This window comes from Cnephaeus nilssonii (genome assembly GCF_951640355.1).
Source record: "Cnephaeus nilssonii genome assembly, chromosome: 11".
Taxonomy (NCBI): Eukaryota; Metazoa; Chordata; class Mammalia; order Chiroptera; family Vespertilionidae; genus Cnephaeus; species Cnephaeus nilssonii.
This window is the reverse complement of record NC_137082.1, coordinates 32,697,258-32,722,115: the sequence shown is the minus strand read 5'-3', so window position 1 is coordinate 32,722,115 and position 24,858 is coordinate 32,697,258. Positions and strand designations below refer to the sequence as shown.

Sequence of the window (24,858 nt, the reverse complement as noted above, 5' to 3'; positions counted from 1 at the left end):
CAATCTGGGACCACTGGCTCCTAACTGCTCACCTGCCTGCCTGCCTGATCACCCCTAACTGCCTCTCTTGCCTGCCTGATTGCCTCCAACCCCTCTGCCTGCCTGCCTGCCTGATCACCCCTAACGTCTCTGCCTGCCTGCCTGATCACCCCTAACTGCCCTCCCCTGCCGGCCTGATCTCAACCCCAACTGCTCTCCCCTGCCGGCCTGATCTTGCCCCCAGCTGCCTCTGCCTGCTAATCACCCCTAACTGCCCTCCCCTGCTGGCCTGATCTCGCCCCCAACTGCCCTCCCCTGCTGGCCTGATCTTGCCCCTAACTGCTCTCCCCTGCCAGCCTGATTGCCCCTAACTGCCTCTGCCTGCCTGATTGCCCCTAACTGCCCTCCCCTGCCGGCCTGATCTTGCCCCACAAATGCCCTCCCCTGCCAGCCTGATCACCCCTAACGGCCTCTGCCTTGGCCCCCACCACCATGGCTTTGTCTGGAAGAAAGTCGGACGTCCGGAAGATGGCCAGTTGACCCGGTCTAATTAGCATATTACCCTTTTAGTAGTATAGATAGATTATATAGGATAGGATTGCTTAAATGGGGCGGGGGAAGCCTTTTCAGCGGGAGGAGATGCTCTTGGTAGACAAAAATACATAATCACTATATCTGGACTGATAGCCAGCCATATGCACTATACTACCAAACCAGTCATTAAAAAATTGAACCACTTTCTTACACCTTACACCAAACAGCTGTTGCCCTTAAAACCCCTCCTTAGCCCCTACCTTAGGTTCTGCCTTCGCAGTTCACCCAGATTAGGTTCTGATTGGTCGGTTTCTATGACAGTCAGTGTCAAAAGCTCTGCCTCCTAAGCAGCCATTGACTCCTCACAATTCACCCTGATTTGGTTCTGATTGGTCGGTTTCTATCCCAGTCAGCATCTCCGGGCTTGATCAGAGAGGCAGGGCTGATCAGCAGCCCCAGCGGAGGCCCCAGAGAAAGAGAGGCGCAGCTGATGGCCAGGCCCGGAGAGAAAGAGAGAGGCAAGGGCTGATCAACAGCTGCCACAGAGGCTACAGATCAGACCCTGCTTCTCCCTCCAGGCCTCTCTTCGGGCCTGATCTGCAGCCCCTCGGCAGTCAGTGCTGGGTCGCCTTGGCAACCCAGCACTGACTTCTGGTCATTCGAGCCTTTGGTCATTTTGGATTTTACGGACACTGGGTTTTTATATATTAGGATTTGTCCTAAGGCAAGGTGGAGACATACACTTCCAAGGGTAAGGTTTCAAAGGATAGGGTACAGAAGCATTGTCATAATGGGGAATAGCCTACAGCTGTTCAGGTGTTTGGCCAACAGGAGGCAATAAAATGCCCTGATCTGTCTGGCAGCAGACGATTATACTATTCAGGTTTGGGGGAGATGCTTTTTAGCCGTTCCCAGATGATTCAGCCCTGCTGACATGCTGGAATTGGCTTCCGGCAGGGGGTAAAGCCCCATTTTTGTTTGTTATTTTCACTACAGTATCTCCAGCCTTTAGAACAGTGCCTGGCAAGTAATAGGTGCCCAGTAAATATTTATTGAATGGATGGATGAAATATAAGTGGTTTGGTTGATGCTAAAAAGATATATAGGTAGCTCCAGAATGGAGAGATAGTAGGAGACAGTTGAGTGGATAGGTGGTGGGGAATGGGTTATGGGTGAATGATAAATGGATGGATGAGGAATGAATAAATAGGTGGAGGGATTGAATCCATTCAGCTAATATGTACTGAGCGCTTACCATGCCCAAGACTATACTAGGCACTGGAGATATACTGATGAGCAAACCAGCAGGTGCCTACCCTAAGGGAGTTTACAATCTAGTGGGATATATATAATGTAATTACATATTATTAATATGTAAAAATTACATGTCATTAAATACATATATAATTCTTAATTATCATATATGCTATGAAGGAAAAGGACAAGATACTCTGAGAGACAATCATATGGATGAGTGATGGAAAAAGTGTAATAAATGGGTAGATGGGGGTGGACTGCTTTACCTTAATGGTCTTACCGGCCACATGCAGCATCCATTTGCAGGTCAGGGCCCTCCCCAAGCCCCGCCTGCAGCTTGAACCTCAGAGAGTCTGGCTTCCCTGCGTGCCCTGACTCAGCACTGCCCTGACTCCACACCCAGCTCCCTGCTGAGTCAGTGTGGGGCTGGCCAGAGGACAGCTCCATGGGCCCCCAGTTCCACCCAGCCCCTGAGCTACCCTCAGCCTGGGCGTGGGTGAAGGACCAGAAGGGAGACCAGCAGGTGCCAAGCTCTCGATGCCTGTGCCTGAGCATAACTCCCCTGATTCTCCAGAGTGTCCCTGACCAGGCCTGAGGCTAGAGTTGGGGTTTATCTGGGGACTGGGGTCCAGGTTCATGAGTTAGAGCAGCAATTTTTAATCTTTTTATCTCATGGCACATATAAACTAATTACTGAAATTCTGCTGCACACCAAAAAATGTATTTTTTTGCCAAGCTGACCAAAAAAAAAAAGAAGTATAATTTTGTTTCATTCACACTGTACAGCTATTGTTGTGTTGGCTATTGTAATTTTTTATTTGACAATCTAAGGGAAAAGAGGGCAGTGACCATGACTAAATAAACAGTCAGGCTTTGCATGTTTTAAACATTCCCAAAATGCAGCACACCAGTTGGAAATCACTGAACTAGAGCTAAGTGTCTGCAGGATTATAACTCAGGAGCTGGAACTGGACTTTACGTCAGGGGTCAGCCTGGGACAAGGCGTGTGCCCAGTCAGTGACCAAGTCAGCGCTCAGTTGGGCATAGGGCCAGGATTTAGCCATGGCTAGGGGCAGTGGTCAGGGCTCAGTGACCAGGCTACATCCAAGGTTTCAAGTCAGAGACCAGTTGGAGTCCAAGGTCAGGGAATAAGGCTCAGTCAGGGTCCAGGGCACCGGCCTAGTGTCCTCTGTCTCCAGGCGGGACTGAGCCGGTAGCTCGGGATTCCTCCAGGAGCACCTTTCTGCCTAAAGTTCCTCCCCGAGCAGATGAGCTGCACCTGCCCCAAACCCTCCCCTTCATCCTCTGCCCTCCCCCCACCTCCCCACTCCCTGAGGACCAGGCCTGGGTTGTGTTCCCTACAAGGCCTAACAGTCCTCACTCTGGCACCTCAGGGGACTAGGGTGGGGGTAAGAGCTATGGGGCGCCTTGCGCAGGGTTTCTGATGCAACTGGCTGCTGGCTGAACACCTCGACACCCCCTCCTACTCCCTACCCGACCAGCAGTCTTTTCTCAGAAAGGGAAGGGCTGGGCTTTGGCCTGGATTGAAGATACATTATCCCTCTCCTTCGCTAGCCTCCTAGGCTTCAGGACCCGCAGGAGGCAGGCGGGATCGGATGACAGCAATTCATCAGCAAAGCCCGTCATGGGAGGGGGTGGATCAGCGGCTCTCTCCTCCTTCCTGCTGGAAGGTAACAAGAGAAGCAGGACCCCTAGAAGTTTGGAGAGCCCCACCCCTGACACACAGAGCAGTAATTGTGTGGCTGAGGCCAGGCAGGGACTGGTGGCTGCCCAAGGTCACACCCCGCCCCCCAGGGCAAGGTCAGAACCAGACACCAACTTTTCTCCCTTGTGCAGTTTCTAGCTCCTCCCACCACAGGTTAGGGAGACGTGGTGGGAGGAGCTAGAGGGGGGCATGGGACCCCCAGGAACTTTCAATGTATCTCCTGGAGGCTCCTGAAATAACCGACTGACTGGGCTCTGGGACTACCTGGACCTGGTTCAGATCCTCATGGCTCTCTGTGTGATCCCAGCAGGTTACTTCTCCCTTGACACCTGGGTTTTTCACTTGTAAAAAGGCATCAATTCATCCTTGGTTCATAGGATTGTGGTCAGGATTACACGAGAGAGCAGATGAAGGCCAGAGCCCAGGCCTGCCTCAGGGGCGATGCTCAGGAAATGTGTCCCTACTTCTCCTGTCACCCTCAGCTTTCAAGGGGTGGGGGGGTGGGGGGGTGGAGGGGGAGTTTGGGCAGCTGGGGGAGAGGTGGCAGCCTGGGCTCCGTGGAAATGAGATTAGTCACTTATCATCAAGTGCTTACCTAGTGCCTGGAACTTTCCTAAACACGTTGCCTGTATTAACTCATTTAATTTCCATTTAATCCAATAGCAGTTACCAATAACAACAAGCAGTTCCATAACCCATCAGGAGGATGCCATTATTAACTCCGTTTTAAAGATGTAGGCTCTGGGTCTCAGAGCAGCTGAGTGACTTGCTCAGTGTCATACACCTAGTTCTGGTCAAGGAGGTGGCATAACGCAGTGGCCAAAGACCCGCCAGGCTTTGAGCCAGACCAGCCGGCTTCCAACCCACTGCCCCCTCCTCCTTAGAGCAGTGATGTCACCTCTCGGAGCCCCAGTTTCCTCATCTTCCTCAGGGGTGAAAACAGCACTTGGGTGGGGAGGTTGGAGGATGCAGTGGGACGACGTGAGGGAAGACCCACACGGGGCCCTGCTCGATGCACCGGCCGAAGAATGACATTCTTCGCAAAGAAAACCCAGGCTTCAAGCGCAGACAGAGCAAGATCACTCAGCAGGGCTGTGGCTACCACTGGGCTGATGCTGCCGGGCACTGGCCTGCCTGTCTTTCCCGGGCCCAGCCAGAGCCTGATTCAGATGATGAAGGATTTCTACAAAGCCCCTGGGAGACCCCAGAGAAGGGGTGGTGCCCAGTCTCTTATTAAGGGCTCCCCAAGAGGAGGCTAAAGCTGCAACTCTTGAATCACCCACCATCTTTCCCAAGTCCATTGGCCCAAATCCATATATTAGTTCTATGCTGTTTTTCTTTCGATCAACTCATTTTTTAAAAATTTAAAGTGGAAAATTACTGATCTCAAATGGAAAGTCACTATCATCCTATATAATAAAAGCCTAATATGCTAAGTGTCTGGTCATCCATTCAACCAATCAAAGCATAATATGCTAATGATATGCTAAGGCCACTCAATTGCTCGCTTTGACATGCACCGACCACCAGGGGGCAGATGCTCTGACTGGTAGGTTAGCTTGCTGCTGGGGTCCGGCTGATTGGTACTGAGCAATATGGGCCGGACACACCCTGGAGCCCTCCCACAGTCCTTCCCTGGCTGGCCAACCTCCCGAGTCCCTCCCCTGCCCTGATTGTGCACCGGTGGGGTCCCTTGGCCTGGCCTGCACCCTCTCATAATCTGGGCTGAGGGACCGCCACCCCCCCCCCTGCCCTCGAGTGCACGAATTTCGTGCAACAGGCCTCTAGTTTACCATAAAGGTGAAGTAATCATAAAGTTAAATACCAGGAAAGCAAACCAAGATTTTTAAAAAATATATATATTTTATTGATTTTTTTACAGAGAGGAAGGGAGAGGGATAGAGAGTTAGCAATATCCTGCACACCCGCCACTGGGGGTGCACCCGAAACCAAGGTACATGGCCTTGACCGGGATCAAACCTGGGACCCTCCAGTCTGCAGGCTGATACTCTATCCACTGAGCCAAACCAGCTAGGGCCACAAACCAAGATTTTAAAATTCCAGTTAAATCCCATTTCTTGCTGACAGCTCTGAGCTGAGTCCTGCTTTCTCTTCCTTAGCAAGTGAAGTGTTAAAGACACAGAAGCTATTAAATGAGATTTTCTCCCCCAGGAGAAACAGGGAGAAAATCAAAAGGAAATATACGTATCATGATATGATTCGATGTTATGTAAGAGTCTAGAGCCCCTAAAACCATTGCTATGCATATCATATTTTGGAAAACACTGACCAATCCAACTCTCTCTTCCTATTTTACAGATAAGAAAACTAAGGCCCCAAAAGTAGAGATGATTTGCCCCTGATCTCACAGGGTCAATGGCTTCAGCCAGACCTAAAATCTAAGCAGAACTCTTTCCACGCTTCAGTGGGGAGCATTGATAAAGATGAAAGTTTAAGGACACCAGGCGTGGGATTTCGGGTATACAGCAGTCACTAGCGACACCTGAGTGGAATGGAAGGGAGCAGGCGTGGCTCCTATCTTAGCACTCCTCGGACCCCACGCACCTTCTCTTGGAGCACTGCGCCTGCTGCCGCAAAGTGGGGAGAGGCTCCCGATGCCATGGCAGCTGCACTCACCAGCTGTGAGCCCGGCTTCTGGCTGAGCAGCGCTCCCCCTGTGGGATCGCACTGACCACCAGGGGACAGCTCCTGCGTTAAGCGTCTGCCCCCTGGTGGTCAGTGCGCATCATAGCGACCAGTCGTTCCAGTTGTTCTGACATAACGGTCGCTTAGGCTTTTATTATATAGGCTAGAGGCCTGGTACACAAATCTGTGCACCAGTGGGGCCCCTCAGCCTGGCCTGCAGGATCAGGCCGAAAACGGATCTCCGAAATTCCCCGAGGGGTCCTGGATTGTGAGAGGGTGCAGGCCAGGCCGAGGGACCCTACTGGTGCACGATCCGGGCCAGGGACGGACACGGGAGATTGGCCAGCCGGGGAGGGACCGCGGGAGGGCTCCAGGGCATGTCTGGCCTGTCTTGCTCCGTCCCGATCGGCAGGACTCCAGCAGCAAGCTAACCTACCAGTTGGAGCATCTGCCCCCTGGTGGTCAGTGCAGTTGTAGTGAGCAGTTGAGCAGCCTTAGCATATAATTAGCATATTATGCTGTGATTGGTTGAATGGCCGACCGGTTGACCAGACATTTATTATATTTGCTTGATAATGGTCTGTCTCTCCACTAATTTATAGAATCTGTGCGGACAGGGATAGGTCAGTCTTGTCACCGATAAGTCCCCCGCATTCAGAACATGACCCAGCAGGACACAAAGTTAGGAATGTGAGAATAAATCCAGCAGAGTGCTGGCTTCATAGATGTGCTCAGAAGACAAACAACCCCTTTCTTTCTTTGTCCCTTGTAGCTCTGGGTCCTTCCAGCCTGAGTCTAAGTGTCCTGGTGTAGAAAATGAACTCATTTATCCCTCCCAGGCAGCGGAGTCTCCAGGCTTAAATGAGATCCCAGACTCCCCTGCTGTGCCCTGAAAGCTCTGAGACACAGGTGAGCTGGTCCCCGGGGTTCTGGAATCAGGGAAACCAAGGTGACTCCCTTCGCCTCACATTCAACCTCTGCCTGAGGAGTTACATTTTGGCACTGGTATATTCCACATCTAGACCCAACCAGGATTTCCACTGAAAGGTGCTGGATGCCCGGGGGTGGGGTGGGGGGGGGGGTGGGGGAGGAAGTTACACAGGAATGCTTCCCCAAACAGCAAGTGCCAGTGGACCTGCCAGGCCTGAGGTGCAAGTCCTCTTAAAGGTGCCTTCTCCTCTCTGAGCCTCCACTGTGTCCACTCTTTCTATTAAGCATCTATCTTTCTATTGAGCACCTACAATGTACCAACCACTGTTCTAAGCATTTTACATGTATTAATTTAATTCAAGCAACAATCCCACGAAGTGAGTGCTGTGCTATTTATAAGAATAGGAAACTGAAACAGAGAGAGGAGAGAAACAGGGATTGGCTGCCTTCTGCACGCCCCCTACGGGCGATGGAGCGTGCAACCAAGGCACGTGCCCAGATTGGGAATCTAACCGGTAATCTTAAAATGCACGGGGCCACGCCCAACCAATTGAGCCACCCCCCCCCCAAGACTGAAGCACGGTTTTAACCCTTTGCACTCGCTTGCTTTTTTCTCGATTCCTGCTACCGATGCTAACCGTGTCGAGTCACACTCGACATCCGAGTGCAATTAAAGAGTTTTCCTGACGTAGCACAGTGGGTCTGGGCAGAGGGGAGGAGCACTCTTAGGCAGGCTGGTTTTAGGGTGCTTGCTCTTAACCACTAGGCTGCCCTGCTCTTAGCAAATGAATGCTGTGAAGCCCACCCAACACCAGGCCTCCCCAGGGCACTACACTGGCCCTTTTGAGCCCCGAATCAGCTCCTAGAAGTCTGGTTTTTGCAAGTTCCTGGGCTGCTTCCCCATAGCTGAGCCCCGAGCTGCATCTTAGTAGAATGGGAATACCGGAGCTTCCCGCCTGCACGGGTTCTCCAAGGTTTAAAAGGGCAATGGCGGGAAAGGGCCCACTAAACGGGAGCACCCGGGACACTACCGTGGTTTGCCCTTTTTCTCCTCAGCACCCGCCTGAGAAGGAAAGACACTTTCCCCCCCATTTCACAGAAACTGAGGCTCAGGAAAGCAAAGTGCGTTTCCGGGATGATAGGGTTAATCCGTGGCTGGTGTCTACACTCAGACTTGGGGCGCGGGGCGCGGGGCGGGAAGGGAAAGGGCTGGCGACGAGACCCCCCTAGAGGGCCCGAGAGGCGAGGTGCCCCGGCGGGTGAGGGTGGGGCCGGGGCGGGGCGCGCTCGGGCCTGACCCCGCGGGGCGGAGCGCCGAGGATGGTGCAATCCCGGCCCGGAGCGCGTCAGGCGGCGGCCGGTTAGCTCAGGTTTACATCACCCGGGCCGGAGCCGGAGCCGGAGCCGGAGCCGGGGCGCCCCGGGACCCGGGACACCTGCGTCGGAAGCGGCGGCGGCTCCGCACCCGGGAGGCCGTGGCGGGTGGAGGCCAGAGCTCCCACGGACCCCGAGCTCGGCCGCAGCGGAGCTCCGAGACTCTGAGCTCGGGCTCCTGCGCTGCACGAGGAAAGGTACGGCGGAGGGCCAGGGCGGGGGGCTGGCGGGGCCATCGGTGGAGGGTGGCTCGGGAGCCTCCGGGCCGCCGCACGTTACACCCGCGAGCGCACACCCACAGGGCGCCCGCGAACACACACACACACACACACACACACACACAGACCCACAGGGCGCCCGCGAACACACACACACACACACACAAACACACACACACACACACACACACACACACAGGGCGCCCGCGAACACACACACACACACACACACACACACACACACACTCACTCACACACCCGCCGTCGGAGGTGGAGGCGACCGGGGCCGTGTGTTCACCCCGGGTCTCAGGTAACGCGGCCCCCCCGGGCTTGGGGTCGCCCGCGTGTGCGGAGGGAGCCGGGCACGGAGATGTCGGGGTGGCGCCCCCAGAGGTGTGCGGCTGTGTGCGTTTTGGGTGAATGTGGGGCGGGGGAGTCGTGTGTAAAGGACCGTGGGGGCCTTGGGGGCCTGGGGGACTGTGTGCAGGGTCTGTGTCACTGTGGGGGTGTCTGGGTGGGGATGTGTCTCGGGGCTCTGTGTCTCCGTGGACGGCCGAGCACCTGGTGGCAGGTGCTGGCTGTGCGGGGCCACGGCTGGGCAGGGCTGGGCGCCCCGGGGGCGGGGGCCCCGGGGAGGGCCCGTGGGAGCGCGGGGGCCACGCGCGGATGGGGACCCGGTGAGTGCGGGGCGTCCGCCTCAGGTGTGCGCCCAGAGGTGCGGCTGCGGGCTCGCACGTTGCGCTGTGCTCGCGTGTGTTTTGCTCCTGCAGAAGGTGTGCGTTGTACCTACCGGCTGGGAGGGGGAGGCGAGGTGCACCCCGTCCCCCAACCCTGGGGCCCAGCCTCCTTCTTTTGCCTCAGCCGCTCCAGGACTCCCCGCCGCCCCTCGGTTCCCGCTGCACTTTCTGTCCGGGGACACCCGGCCTCCGCTCCCGCTCCCACGGGAGGAGCCTGGCTGCGGGAGGCTGGCGAGGCCGCGACTGCCTCCAGCCAGACCTGGGGGTGTCAGGCTGTGTGAGTGCGATAGGTGGGAGAGCTCTGTGTGTGTGTGTGTGCGCGTGCACGCTTGCCCATGGAGGGAGACGCGTGTGTCACCGAATGATGTGTGTGCCCCTGTCTGCTGTGGATGTGTGTCTGGGCTGGCTGGCTTGGAGAAAGTGTGTTTTTGAGGGGCGTGTGCACACCTGTGTGCCCTGCTGTTTAAGTGTGTGTTAGGTATGACCTGCCCTTATCCCCCACCCCGGGGTGTCAGGGATTAGGCGCTGCCCCCACCCTACAGTGGAGATCCCTCAGTGTTGCCTGCCAATTCCCTTGTTCCTCTATAGACTCAGATTCAGCCCCACCGGGCTCTGAGGCATGGATAGGGCCCAATAAACCTGGGGTGCTGATACAACCACCGGAGAACCACTCCAGGTGTCTGCATCCCAGGCACAAGCATCTACACAGCCAGGGATCACCTTGCTTGACTCAGAAAACCCTGTGAGGTAAGGAGTGTCATCCTAGCCTAGCTCTAGGGAGATTTCTGAGGCTCCCAAGGGTAGCACTTAAGCCATCTTCATCTATGAATAATAGTAATAATAGTAATAATAATAATAATACAGTAGTGACTATTTCCTGATACCTATCATGTAACAGGGCCATACTACCCTATTTGTATTTTACTTTCTTCCCACAAAAATCCTGAGATGTGTAGCCTGTGAGGCAGCTGAGGTGCAGGAAGGTTGAAGACCTTGCCCAGGGCTACCCAGCCGGGAAGGGTCCGGGAATATTTGACGAATGCCACCCCCAAATGCATTCTTACCAAGACAGGATTATGGCCTTTTACTCAAGCGGGGGTGGGGGTGGGGGTGGGGGGGGGGTGGCTCCCTCCCTCCCAAGGCGGCCCATGCACTAGGCCAGTGGTCGGCAAACTCATTAGTCAACAGAGCCAAATATCAACAGTACAACGATTGAAATTTCTTTTGAGAGCCAAATTTTTTAAACTTGAACTTCTTCTAACGCCACTTCTTCAAAATAGACTCTCCCAGGCCGTGGTATTTTGTGGAAGAGCCACACTCAAGGGGCCAAAGAGCCGCATGTGGCTCGAGAACCACAGTTTGCCGACCACGGCCCTAGGGAGTAGCATGATTGGAGGGTGCGTGTCAGTCTGAGAATTGACTCTGAGTGATGTTCCCCCATGAATCACGCCTCAAACTGTTGGGAAGGCCTTTAATCAGGCCGAAGTCTCTCTCCCTCTAACACCTTATACCTGGGCCTCCTTGTCCCACAGCTGGACTGTGAATGGGTGGGCAGATGGGTTCTAGAGAGAAGCTTTCTGCCTGACATGCCATTGGCGGTTCCTCCACCCACCGCACACAGCGACACAGCTGCAAGGCTGGTGCCTTCCTCTGCCTTTGAGTGAATGAGCTCTTGGGGCCTTGGGGAGACCTCCGGCCCTGCCTCACTTCTTACCTAGTGATGAACCTGAGCTGGCAGCAGGTGAATTCCGTGTGTGGGCTCTGATTCTGGTAGCTCTCGGGCCACCAGGCAGTCATCAAGTTCACAATTGAAAAAAAGAAATCCACTCATCTGTTTTGAAACACTCAAGCAATAAATGAATGTAGAATCTTTATTTTTAAATATTGAAATAAAAAATGCACTTGCCTCCTGACCAAATCCCTTCCTCTTCTAGAAGTTTCCCAGGAGGCCAGGAGCCGCTGTGCAGCCAGTTAAACCTGGGTCCTTCCAGACTTTTTCCTGTGCATTTCCACAGCGATAGCTGTGCAAATATGGAGACATGGCAGTATATGCTGCTGGGTCTTTTACATACACGAGATCATCTTAGGTGTGTTGTTCGGCAGCTCGCTTTGTTCACTTGACAATATATCCATTCCAGAGTATAGTATACAGTCATATGTACCTACCTCATTCATTCATCATCCTTTCCCCCTCCTTCCCCATGCCTCCCACCCCTTTTCCCTTTCACAGGTACCAGCTACCTACCCTATAATACTCAGTAGATACCATGCAAAGTCTCTCTTTCTTCCTCTCATTAACTACCAAATCCATCTTTCCACTTTACTTTTGTTTTTCACTTAATTCACTCAGGAGACCTTTTCTTTTCTTTTTTTTTATATTTTATTGATTTTTTTTACAGAGAGGAAGGGAGAGAGATAGAGAATTAGAAACATCGATGAGAGAGAAACATTGATCAGCTGCCTCCTGCACACCTCCCACTGGGGATGTGCCCGCAACCAAGGTACATGCCCTTGACCGGAATCGAACCCGGGACCCTTCAGTCCGCAGGCTGACACTCTATCCACTGAGCCAAACCGGTTTCGGCAGGAGACCTTTTCAATTAGCAATAAAGAGTCGCCTCAATCTATCAAATGGGTACCAATTGTTCCGTGTATGGATGAAATATAATTTATGTAACCAGTCCCCTAATGATGGACATTCAATTGTTTCTATCACATGGGCTACAGGAATAGCCTTGTACTTGTATCATTACATTAGTGTGGAGAAAGCCTCCTGGTCCTTTTTCAGGACTGTATAGTATTTCACTATGGCTGTATCATGATGTTTTAACCAGCCCCCTACTACTGGACATGTGGGGGTGTTTTCTGCCTTTTGCTCTTAGACACAAGGCTCTGATTAACTTACATATTTAATTTTGGGGTATTTTTTGAAAATATATTTTTATTGATTTCAGAGAGGAAGAGAGAGGGTGAGAGAGATAGAAACATCAATAATGAGAGAGAATCGTTGATCGGCTGCCTCCTGCTCGCCCCACACTGGGGATCGAGCCCACAACCCAGGCATGTGCCCTTGACTGGAATCGAACCTGGGACCCTTCAGTCTGCAGGCCGACGCTCTATCCACTGAGCCAAACCAGCTAAGGCTAATTTTGGGGTATTTTAATTAGAGGATAAATTCCAGAAGTGAGGCACCCAGTCAGGGGTGCAGGCCGTTGTCAGTGGAGTGCTCACTGCCAAGCCTCCCTCTGTGTAAGTTGTGCCAATGGGCCCTCCCATCAGCAGGGAGGACAGGAGCCCCAGACAGCCTCACTTGGTGCCTTTCTCTCCTTCCTTCTAGATGCGAGCCACCCCTCTGGCAGCTCCTGTGGGCCCTCCCTCCAGGAAGAAGCCGTTGAAGTTGGATGATGACTTAGACACTCAGTGTCCCCCCCAGAAGCAAGCTCGAAGTGGACCCCAGCCCAGGCTGCCCCCCTGCCCTCCGCCCCTGAGCCCACCCCCTGCTCCAGCCCGAGCCCCTGCTGTGACCACTGCCTCCCGGCTTGGGCCCTATGTCCTCCTGGAACCCGAGGAGGGCGGCCGGGCCTACCGGGCCCTGCACTGCCCCACAGGCACCGAATACACCTGCCAGGTAAGTGCCCCCAGGGGCCCTCGTCCAGCATCACAGGGGCCTGGAAAGAGCCGTGGCTACAGAGGGTTGTCAGGCCTGAGGGACCCTTGTATTCATTTAGTCCTGTGTTTATTGGGAAGGCAGCCAGTGAGCCCCCCAACTCTCTGTCAAGCCCCAGGCTGGACTGTGACCAGAGAGGTAAACCAGATGGTCCCAGCCCTGGGAATTCATAGCTTAGGTCCCCATTAATGGATACAGGTTGCAGGGGTGGAGCTTAGGGACCATGAGAGCAGAGGGGGAAAGCCTCTAATGTACTCAAGGGGGTGTCAGAAAAGACTGAGGAGTTAGCTAGGGAGACGCGGGACAAGGGAGGCCCAGGCAGGGAAACAGCTGTGCAGAGAGGCCTAGAGGAGTGAGAGCATGGCGCTTCAGGGCATTAACAGGACTTCACAACGCTGGCCCGCCGGCCCCAAGTGGAGAGGGTGTGCAGCCAGGGGCCGGAGAGAGGGGCTGACAGCCCCTGGGCATGACAGCGCTAGAGAGGACCTCCTGGGGGAGCCACAGAAGGCATTTGCACAAGAGAAGGATGAGATAGAGTAGGCATCAGAACTACTGGGATCCTGGAGATCATGGGACCTAACTGACGGCCATTTTACAAATACAGACTGAGGTCAGGAGAGGAGAAGGGTCATGCACAAATCCACATAACATTGGGCCTGGCTTCCTAGGGCAAGGTCCAGGGTTCTAGGCCGAAATCAGGAACCAGGCAGGACCAAGGCCCCATGAGGGTCAGGCCCACACAAGACATTGGCAGGTCACAGCCCCAAAAGAGAGGAGAAGGTATAAAACGGGTGTTTGCTGTGCACCAGGTACTGTGTTGCTTGCTTAGTGTGCATAATCTCTTCTCATCTTCACACGATCTATGAGGTAGTTACTGTTGTTGGGCCCATTTATAGATAAAGGACATCGGGGCTCAAAAAGATGCGGTTACTTGCCACATCACAGAGCCAGGAGGGGTCAGAGCTGAGACTGGGCCCCGGCAGGCTGAGCCCAGAGCCACGGGGCCCATGCTGGGACAAGTGGTTCGGACACAAGCAGAGCAGATTTGCTCCTGGTGGGCAGAGGTATGGGAGATGGGCGAGACCCAGGCACATGCTAATAAGGGAGGGGGAGAAGGGGGCCTGGGTCCCCTTGGGAATGAACAAGAAGCAAAAGGACCGCCGAAACCGGTTTGGCTCAGTGGATAGAGCGTCGGCCTGCGGACTCAAAGGTCCCAGGTTCGATTCCGGTCAAGGGCATGTACCTTGGTTGTGGGCACATCCCCGGTGGGGGGTGTGCAGGAGGCAGCTGATCGATGTTTCTCTCTCATCCATGTTTCTAACTCTCTATCCCTCTCCCTTCCTCTCTGCAAAAAATCAATAATAATAATAAAAAGAAACAAAAGGACCTAAGCCTCCAACTGGGAGCAGCAGCAGCTGGCTCCAGCTCCTGCTGATGGGGGTGCAGTGGACAGGGGAACAGATCTGGACAAGTGGTCCAGCCATCAGCTTTATCAGGGCTCTGAGCTGCCTCATGCAGCTCCCCAGTGCTCTGCCCCAGGTACTCTGAGGGGCCCCTGAACTCTGGGTCCCCTTCCTGCAGCATCAGGGTTCTTTCCTGTTCCCGCTGGAGAGGAAGTCCACGCCGAGGGGAGTGACTAACGCGCGCTGGAACCAGAGCCGCATGCTTTCATAGGGCCCCAATTATTTAGGAACATTTAGGGGAGTCTACAGGGATTGCTTGTCCCCACACCAGCATGAACTGTGGGGGCTGACCTGTCATTGACTGTATCCTGTCATTTCCACATGTCTGGGGTCTTTTGGTCAGGGTGTAGAAAGAGCAACGACCTGCCTTTGTAGATTGTCGCCTAATTCATTAGTTGAACAAACCAGTGAGCCCCTGCGAGCACCGTGCTGTGGCTCAGAAACAGACAAAGTTCTGCTGATGTTTCATCTAGTGAGGGACTTGGACAGTAAGCAAGGAAATAAGTGTAATTGATGTCAGGTGATCGTAAGTGCTATGGAGCTGGCAGAGAGGGGGACGGGGAGGGTGGCAGGTGCAGGTGATTTTAGTTGGGGAAGTCTGGGAGACCTCTTTGAGGAGGTGACATTTGAGTAGTGACTTGTGTGGGTTGGGGGAGCTGGCCCCAGGGGTAGCCGGCCCCAGGGGTAGCTTTAGGGAAGAGCATCCGGCGGCAGAAAGGCAAGTGCAAATGCACAGAGGCAGGGATGTGCTTATCCTAACTTTTAGAAAAAGTCTCTGTGGATGATTCCCTCCATGCCACTCAACTTTATTTTTTAAGACATATGCTTACATTTTTTTTCCTGATGGATTAAATATGTATATACTTTATTGATTTTTACTTTCTGTGGCACAGTTAAAATAACATGCCAAGGGTTTCAAGTCAGGTGAACAAAGGGAGTACACCAGCTTGGCCGCTGACGAGCTGTATGACTTCCGACAAGTCACCTTCTCTGAACATTGGAGGCTTCCATCTGATGTCCGTAAAGCCAACAAGCTCAGCCGCTCTCACCACATGCTTCCCTCCCCTCCCCTCCCCTCCCCACCCTGTTCCAGCCGCCCCGACCTTTGGTTGTATTCCTAGAGCTGATCTAGCTCATTTTTTTTTGCCTCAGGGCCTTTGCACTGCCTGTGCCTCCCCCCCCACCCCAAATCTGGAAACCATATCCCATGGGCATTTCTGAATCCTTCAGGTCACTTCCTCAGAGTCCCTTTAGGACCACACTTTCTAATGTAGGTGCCCCCTTCCAAGTTATTCTGTATCCCAGCACCTTTCTTGGTTCCTTGGCAACGCGTATCAGAATTGGGTTGGTTGCTTAGGGTGCATAAATATGTCGCTTTGGGGCCTGTTTACTGCAGCCTGTGTTGGACTGTGGGCACCAGGAGGGCAGGGACCATGGCTGTGAGTCAAGTCAGATGCCCAGTGGCTGGCACAGGTAGGAACGCAAGGAAGGGTGGGCGGTGTGAATTCTAGAGAATGGAAGCTATGATGATGATAATGGGCAGGAAGCTACTGGCTCTTCTGCATCATCTGCTCTTTGGGATTTCCCTGCTTTCTGGGTTATTTGTGTTTGGGTTACCTATTTTTCTTTTCTTGTTAAAAAAATAGTTTTTTATTGATTTTGGAGAGGAAAGGAGAAGGAGAGCGAAACATCAATGATGAGAGAATCATTGATCGACTGCCTCCTGCGTGTCCCCCACTGGGAAGTAAACCTGCAACCTGGGCATGTGCCATTGCTGGGGATCGAACCACGACTTCCTGGTTCGTAGGCTGATGCTCAACCACTGAGCAACACTGGCTGGGCTCTGTAATTTTTCCAATTCCCTGAAGTTTAAGAACATTCTAGTACAAGGTAGCAGTTAAGAACCCTGGGCCGTGTGGCCTCTCGGCTTTCTCGGGGTTGAGTGGCTTGCCGCGGGAGCGCTCGGCACACCGCCCAGCACCCAGGGGTACCTAAGGGGCAGCTGATAGTTCCCGCGGTCAGCCGGGCTCCATGCGGTGCCCTCCGGTGCTCACACCCTGCGCCGCCCACAGGTGTACCCGGTCTGCGAGCGCCCGAAGGTGCTAGAGCCCTACTCGCGGCTGCCCCCCCACCGGCACGTGGCCCGGCCAGTGGAGGTCCTGGCAGGCGCGCACCACCTTCACGCCTTCTTCCCGCGGCCCCGTGGGGACATGCACAGCCTGGTGCGCCGCCGCCGCCGCCTGCCCGAGCCCGAGGCCGCCCGGCTCTTCGGCCAGATGGCCGCCGCCGTGGCGCACTGCCACCAGCACGGTCTGGTCCTGCGAGACCTCAAGCTGCGACGCTTTGTCTTCACCGACTGGGAGAGGTGAGTGTGGCAGCAGAGAAGCCACCCGCGAGGTGGGCCCTGACGGGGACACCAAGGCTCAGGGAGGCCAAGTAGCCGGCCCGGACCGCGGGGAAGCCTGGACCAGCGCCCCGGCCCGGTCCCAGGGGAGAAGTGGACCCAGTCCTGTTGGAAGCCCCTTGGGGTGGAGCACGCACTGCCTTGGTGGTTAATCCTCATCGGAGCATATTTTCCCATCGATTTTTAGAGAGGGTGGAGGGGGAGAGACTGAGAGAGAAACATCGATGTGAGAGACACACATCGACTGGCTGCCTCCCACCCGCGCCCCGACCAGGGCCCTTGACCAGCACTGAACCCTGGACTCTTCGGTCTGTGGGCCGGTGCTCTGTCCATTGAGTCAAACGGGCCAGGGCAGCACTGCCTTTGTGCTAGGAGCGACCGTGGTGAAGAGCGTCGCTGCTCTGCCTGACACGGCCTGGGTCCTCATAAACATGAGGTGGGCACCGTGACTGTCCCCATGCGGCAGGTGAGGAGCTGAGACCCAGCGAGGTCCGTGGCCTAAGGCCCTGCAGCCGAATAAACACAAAGCTGGGATTGGAACCCAGATGTGACTCCAGAGCCAGGGCCCTCGCTCCCTCTGAGCTTGAGAGGTGGGAGGCCTGGCCGGGTGACTTGCCGACTGGGTGGCCCGGTGTGTCCGGACCTCCGATTCCCGGTTGGTAGGGGAAAGGCTGGACCGTCACGATGTCTCCAGGACTTCAAGGTCACACACAACTCAGGGCCACAGCCAAAATGCGCCCCGAGTTTCCCACACAGGAACCCTTTCCTCTAAAACTGAAAATCAGTGATTTTTGGAGGGGGGACACAAAGGGACCTGGCATCCTGTCCCCACCCCACATCCTGGGAGTTGCAGGATGTGTCAGAGAGCGCGCCAAGCCACCAGGTGCACACGCACACCCATTAGAACATCGGTTTCATCTCAAGGTATTTTTGGGAGGAGGGTGGCCCCATTGAATTTTTAAAAAAACTTTATTTTCAATTACTTTTAGACTTTCAGAAAAGTTGCAAAAAATAGTTCAAAGAGGTCCCATATTTTCTTCGCCATTTCCCCTGAAGTTAATATCTTACATGACCATAGTATAACTACCAAAACCAAAAAATTAACTTTGGTTTCGTACTACTGACTAAACCACAGATTCCACCGGTTTTCCCCGCTGCCCTTGTGTCCGGGATTCTGTCCAGGCCCCACCCTGCATTCACCAGTCATGCCTCCTTAGTGCCCTCCAGGCTGAGGGTCCTCAGGCTCTTCTGGTCTTCCTTCCTTCCTTCCTTCCTTTCTTTCTTTCTTTTTTAAAAAAATATATCTTATTGATTTTTTACAGAGAGGAAGAGAGAGGGATAGAGAGTTGGAAACATCCATGAGAGAGAAACATCCATCAGCTGCCTCTGTACACTCCCCACTGGAGATGTGCCCGAAACCAAGGTACATGCCCTTGACCGGAATCGAAACTGGGACCCTTGAGTCTGCAGGCTGACGCTCTATCCACTGAGCCAAACCAGATAGGGCTTTTCTGGTCTTTCTTGACCTTGATACCTTTGAAGAGAACCAGGCAGTCACTGTGTAGAACGCCCCGCAATTAGAGTTCAGCTGATGTTTTTCTCACGGTTAAGTTGAGGTGATACATCTTTGGCAAGAATACCACAGAAGCCCTGGCGGGGTGGTTCAGTTGCTTGGAGTGTCGTCCCATGCACCGAAAGGTTACGAGTTCGATTTCTGGTCAGGGCACAAACCTAAGTTTTGGGTTTGATCCCCGATCGGTTTCTCTCTCTCTCTCTCTCTCTCTCTCTCTCTCTCTCTCTCTCTCTCTCTCTCTCTCTTCTCCCTCCCTTTCCCCCTCCCTTCCTTTCCCTCACCCCCATCCCCCTTCCTTCCTTTCTCTGTAAAATCAATAAACATATCCTCAGGTGAGGATAAAAAAAGTGATAGGTCCTTCTCTGTGCATGATATCAGGAAGTACATGATGGTGATACGTATTACTGTGATACTAACATCGATCATTGGTTAGGGTGGCGTCTGCCAAGGGCCTCTACTGTAAAGCTCCCATTTTACCCTTTGTAATTAATAAATGCCTTGAGTAATACCTCGTCATTAATAAGTACCTCGAGGCGCTGTGAGGTTATGTGTTTCTCCTCAGACTTCCACCCACTAATTTTAGCAGCCATCTGTCTTCCCTGTAGCAGTTACACTGTGATGTTTGTCTAAGGGTGATTTTCTAGTTCCTTCTACATTTTATACTAAAAATGTATAAACTGTAGAACCATTGTTTGGCTGCCTCCTTCACGCCTCCTACTGGGGATCGAGCCCGCAACCTGGGCACGTGTCCTTGACTGGAATTGAACCTGGGACCTTTGAGTCCACAGGCCAATGCTCTATCCATTGAGCCAAACCAGCTAGGGCCTGATTCTAATTTTTAACCTGTTCTTTGGCCTTGAGCAATGGCTTCACCTGCCTAAGCCTTGATTTCTGCAGCTGCAAAATGAGCCAATAATGTTGACACTGACCCCCACGCTGAATTTCTCAGGATTGATCCGTGTTTATGAAATGCCAGCAGGCACCCAGGAAGTGGCGCCATGGGAATAAGATGAATAGCAGTGGGAACAGAACGGTTATTATTATTTTTTTTAATGTATTTTTATTGATTTCAGAGAGGAAGCGGGGGTGGGGGGGAGAGAGAGAAACATCAATGATGAAAGAGAATCATTGATCGGCCGCCTCCTGCACACCCCCCACTGGGGACCAAGCCCGCAACACAGGCACGTGCTCCTGACTGGAGTCGAACCCGGGACCCTTCAGTCGCAGGCGGACGCTCTATCCACTGAGCCAAACCAGCCAGGGCAGAACGGTTATTATCGAAGTAAACTAGAATGCTCCGTGGGAGTTGTTTAAAGCAGTCGTTGCAAATGGTGGGCCACACACCTATTTTTTTGGCCCCCGCATACCTGTTCATTTGTTTTCAATTGAAATAGGTGGCCAACATTTCAAAAACCGGGACTTTTTTGTTGGAATATGATTTCTGGCCTCTCTTGGAGGAAAATGAGAATGTGGGCCCCCTTGGGAAGTATGTGTGTAGTTCCTGGCGCTGTTTGGTGCGTGAGAGCGGGGTTCACATCCCAGCCCCGTGCCTTGGGGGGGTGAAGCGGTGTCCTTCTCACAGGTGGTGTGAGGTGGGATAAGATGCGTCAGGTCCCGAGCTTAGCTCCGGGCCAGGTCCGGTGGGCAGTTGGTAAATATTGACTGTAATGTTACCTTTTCTGGGCAGGGTTTGTGCTGAGATGTTCGGCCCAGTCCCCCTTCCCGGTTCTCTCATTTTGTTACCTGCCTGGACCCTAAGTTTGCCTCTGTGTTATGAGAAGCTTAATGCCCTCAGCCCTCTCCCCCAGAGACTGTTGGGAACTGTGTTCCTCTCAGAGTCCCAGTTTCCAATCTAATTGCTCCGTGACCTCGAGCAAGGGCTTCACCTCCCGGGGCCTGGGCTTCCTCATCGGGACAGTGAGCTCATGACCAGCCCACAGCACTGTCTCGTGTCTGCCAGTCGCAGCAGGCCCTGGGGAAGCAGGTAACCAGCAGGGAGACCCGCGGGGTGGGCGTGGGCGTTCCTGCAGGAGCTGACCCTGCCCCTGCCCTCTCCCTGCCACAGGACCAGGCTGGTGCTGGAGAACCTGGAGGACGCCTGCGTGCTGACTGGGCCGGACGACTCCCTGTGGGACAAGCACGCGTGCCCGGCCTACGTGGGGCCTGAGATCCTCAGCTCGCGGGCATCCTACTCGGGCAAGGCGGCGGATGTCTGGAGCCTGGGCGTGGCGCTCTTCACCATGCTGGCCGGCCACTACCCCTTCCAGGACTCAGAGCCCGCCCTGCTTTTCGGCAAGATCCGCAGGGGCGCCTACGCCCTGCCCCGGGGCCTCTCCGCCCCGGCCCGCTGCCTGGTCCGCTGCCTCCTCCGCCGGGAGCCAGCCGAGCGTCTCACAGCCTCGGGGATCCTGCTGCACCCCTGGCTGCGAGAGAACCTGACCCCCCCAGTCCCATCCCAAGCCCACCTCTGGGAGGCTGACCAGGTGGTCCCCGAAGGGCCAGGGCTGGAGGAAGTTGAGGCAGAGGAGGGAGAAGGGGAAGTGGGCCTGTATGGCTAGGACTCCCCTACCCGACTCTCAGCTGTGAACTGTGGATTGAGTTTGGGGCGCCCCCGAGCTCTCTCCCGCTTCTTTGAACGGAGATAAACCCTAAGTGCCTTCTAGGAGGAGGAAAGAGGAGGCGTGTTGAAGTGGGCTGTAGGCACGCCTGTGTGGCTCACACGCCTGTGCACACGGGCTGGTGCATTCGACACGTCTTTGTGGGGAGCTCACTGTGTGCCTTGTTCCAGGTGCTGAGAACACAGCTGTGAGCACGAGACAGAACTCCTGCTCACGGGGCTGTCTGTCCTCTTCCACCCTACAGGCCAGCGTCTGCCCTGGGCTGGGCACCGTCAGTGCAGGCGACGGCGTCCACACTGCTGGCACCCGGCACTGCTGTCACGGACAGTCCCTTTCACGCCCACCCAGCGGCCTTTGTATGCTGCGCCTGAGAGAAAGGGAAGCGTCCTGTGCCAAAGCCCGCAGGCCCCTTCCCTGCACCTTGGGCCAGGAGCCCAGGCCCTGCGGCGAATTCGCTCCAGCAGCTGTGTCCCCTTGGCCAGAGGATCCTCTGTCCAGGTCTGAGCCAAGGATCTGGGCTGGAAGACCAAGAGTTCAAACTGTGAGGCGGGCCCTCCTCCAGCTCAAGGAGTGGTTTGGAATGAGGGTCCAGGCCTGTCCGTCTCAGCAGCCCGTGACCTGAGCTGCCGACTGGAGTTGGGGGGCAGGATTAGGTGGGGTCTGCCCCTGGCCTCCTGGAAAGGCCTAAGTCCAGTTCTGGGGACACTTGGGGTCCAGAACCCCACATCAGCACTATAGGTTTTGGATGCTCTGAGTATATATTTTTACCTTGTGCCTAATAAAGGTGTTATGGAATACTTTTATTTCTCCCAGGCAGTTCTTCTGGTCTCTCATCAGTTTTTCCAAACCAGCCCCACGGCGAGTCCTCATGGCGAGTCCTCTTCTGGAGGCTATGGGTCTCACCTGGGGTCAACTTTGGCTGCAAGTACCTGAAACCCTGAGTCAAAGCAGCTTAAAGCAGAAGGAAATGTATTTCACACAAAGAAAGAAGTCAGCAGGCGGGTGGTTTCGGGGCTGGCTGATTCAGGAAGGCTCCGTCTCTTTCTGCCTCTTCGCTTTGTTGTCCCTGCTGTCACATTAGAGACATCTATGCCCTGAGGAAGGAGGGTGGCGCTGTCTGCTGTGGTACTTGAGAACTCGGCCCTGGAGTCAAGCTGCGTGGTGTCTCTGGGCCTCAGTCTGTTCCCTTCCTGTGTGAGGGCTGCGGTGGTGCAGGGGCGGGCAGGCCTGCTCTGACAAGTGCCAGAAGAGGCTCCAGGTCCAGCCACACAGTTCTTTTGATACTATGACCAGGGATTATATTAAGTGACATAACAGATTTGAAAACCTAACAGATCTTCTAAAATAAAAGACACAATAACCAAATTTAAAAATCCAAAAGATGGGTTGAACAACAGATTGGATGTGGCTAAAAAGGACATTACTGAGATAGAAGTCAGACGTCAATCACAGAGTCAAGTTTTCACACATAGATACATTGTAGTGAAAATGCAAAAAGAGCAAAGATACAATCTTAAAGGAATCAGAAAGGAAAACCAGATTATTTTCAAAAGAACAGCCATACAACATGGATGAACGTCAAGAAACATTATGCTACGTGAAAGAAGGGCAGTCACAAAGGACCATGTATGGTAAGATTTAATTAGTATAAAATGTCCAGAATAGGAAAATCTATAGAGACCAAAAGTAGATTCGTGCTGAGGGCTGAGGGTGGCAGATGGGGAGTGTCTGCAACTGGGTACTGGGTTTTTTTTAAAGGGGTGATCAAAATGTTCTAAAATTGGACTGTGGTCATGGTTGCACAACTTTTAAATGTACTCAAAACCATTAAATTGTACACTTTAGATAGGTGGATCTTATGGTATATAAATTACATCGCAGAAAAGAAAAACAAAATAAAATAAATTACATAGCAATGAAGCTGTTAAAAAAAAACTCACAGCCGTCAGACTGACAGGTGATGATGTCTCAATAGCAAACACGGAAGCTAGAAGACAACGGAATGCTGTCTTCAAGGTGCTGAAATGCTACTGGAATTCTATACCCAGTGAAAATGTCTCTCAAGAATGAGGTCTAGCCCTAGCTGGCTTGTTCAGTGGTTAGAGCATTGGCCCACAGACTGAAGGGTCAAGGGCACGTAACTCGGTTGCAGGTTCGATCCCCTGCCATGGTCGGGGCATGTGCAGGATGTAACCATTCGATGTGTCTCTCTCACATTGATGTTTCTCTCTCTCTGTCTCTGCCCCCCTTTCCACTCTCTAAAAATCAATGGAAAATACATCCTCAGGTGAGAATTAACAACAACAACAAAATGAGTTCTAAATAAATATTTTCAAACAAAAACCAAGGAAGTTTGTCACCAGAAGACTCTCCTCAACAGTGGTTCTTAAACTTGGCTTCTCATTGTGAACACCAGACAGTGACATTGGTAAAAACTCCCGACACCTGGGCCCACCCCAAAGGTTTCTGAATCAATTGACCTGAGATGTGGTGGGGTTTTAGGATTTTTTTAAAGCTCCCCCAGGTGACTCAAAAGTCTAGTTGAGAACCTCTGTTTTAAAGGATACATTTCAGGCAAAAGGAAAGTGATCACAGATGAAAGTGATGATTCAATCTATCTATCTATATAAAAGCCTAAGTGACCAGAACGACTGGTCACTATGACACACACTGTCCACCAGGGGGCAGACGCCCAGTGCAGGAGCTGTGCCTGGTGGTCAGGGTGCTCCCATAGCCAACCTCCTGCAGCCCCTCCCCCTGACCAGCCAACCTCCCAGGGTCCCTCCTGCCCTGACCCCCACGGCCAGTTGGCCCCGATCTCCCCAATCGACCCTGGTAGCTGGCCAGGGCAAGGGACCCCACCCGTCCACGAATTCATGCACCGGCCTCTAGTTAATCCTAGCTAATAAAGAGGAAATATGCTAATTGACCGTCACACCCTCACAAAGATGGTGGTGTCCACAGGCAATAAGGAGGGAATATGCTAATTGACTGCCACGCCCTCAGAGGTGGCGACGCCCACAGCCACAAGATGGCGGCCCCCAGTCCCCTCAGCCCCCGGGGCGGCAGGCACGTGGCACAGCCGGGCCCACTCCCAGGCGGGTCCTGCTACTCTGTATGACTGCCTCCGGAGTCCCCCAGTCTCCTCAGCCCCCCAGCCGCCGAGGGCCGGCCCGAGGCACAGGCAAGCCTCTGATGGCAGCTGCCCAGTGGACACCCAAGGTGCAGGCAAGCCTTGGATGGCGGCTGCCCAAGGCTCAGGTAACCAGGGCAGGTGAGGCCAGACAGTGGCAGCAGCAGAGGTGTGATGGGGACATCGCCTTCCCCTGATTGCTGGGTCACCTCCTGCTCCTGAGGGCTCCTGGACTGTGAGAGGGGGCAGGCCAGGCTGAGGGACCCCCCCTCCAGTGCATGAATTTTCATGCACCGGGCCTCTAGTATACTATAATCCTTAAGCACCAGGATCTCAGTAGTGAGCAAAGCAGACAAAAGTCCCTGCCCTCTAGAAGAGGGAAACAGACTAAAAACAAGATAAATAAATAAAATATGCTGTTACATAGTGACACATGCTTGGGGGGCCGGGGGGAATTAAGCCAGGAAAGAGGCTATGAAATGCTACATGTAAGGGTGTATATGAAATTTTAGGTAGAGTGGACAGGGAAAACTTTAGGGAAAAGACCAAAATGAAGGGAGAGAGCAAGCCATGAAGATATTTGGGTTATGGCAAGTGCA

At 53.7% G+C, this 24,858-nt stretch overlaps 1 protein-coding gene across 1 annotated transcript; it reads left to right on the top strand.

The window, feature by feature from the left end:
* Positions 1–8,394: 8,394 nt before the first annotated feature.
* On the top strand, positions 8,395–21,951 carry TRIB3 (tribbles pseudokinase 3). Its single transcript, XM_079784126.1, has 4 exons — positions 8,395–8,643; positions 12,739–13,029; positions 16,604–16,896; positions 20,574–21,951. The coding sequence occupies exons 2-4, from the start codon at positions 12,739–12,741 to the stop codon at positions 21,064–21,066; spliced, it is 1,077 nt and encodes a 358-aa protein (XP_079640252.1). The 5' UTR covers positions 8,395–8,643; the 3' UTR covers positions 21,067–21,951.
* Positions 21,952–24,858: the final 2,907 nt, after the last annotated feature.

Coding starts and splice junctions, on each gene's coding strand:
- TRIB3 (XM_079784126.1), top strand. CDS start 12,739: ATGCGAGCCACCCCTCTGGCAGCTCCTGTGGGCCCTCCCTCCAGGAAG. Junction 13,030..16,603: donor GCACCGAATACACCTGCCAG/GTAAGTGCCCCC, acceptor CGCCGCCCACAG/GTGTACCCGGTCTGCGAGCG. Junction 16,897..20,573: donor GTCTTCACCGACTGGGAGAG/GTGAGTGTGGCA, acceptor TCCCTGCCACAG/GACCAGGCTGGTGCTGGAGA.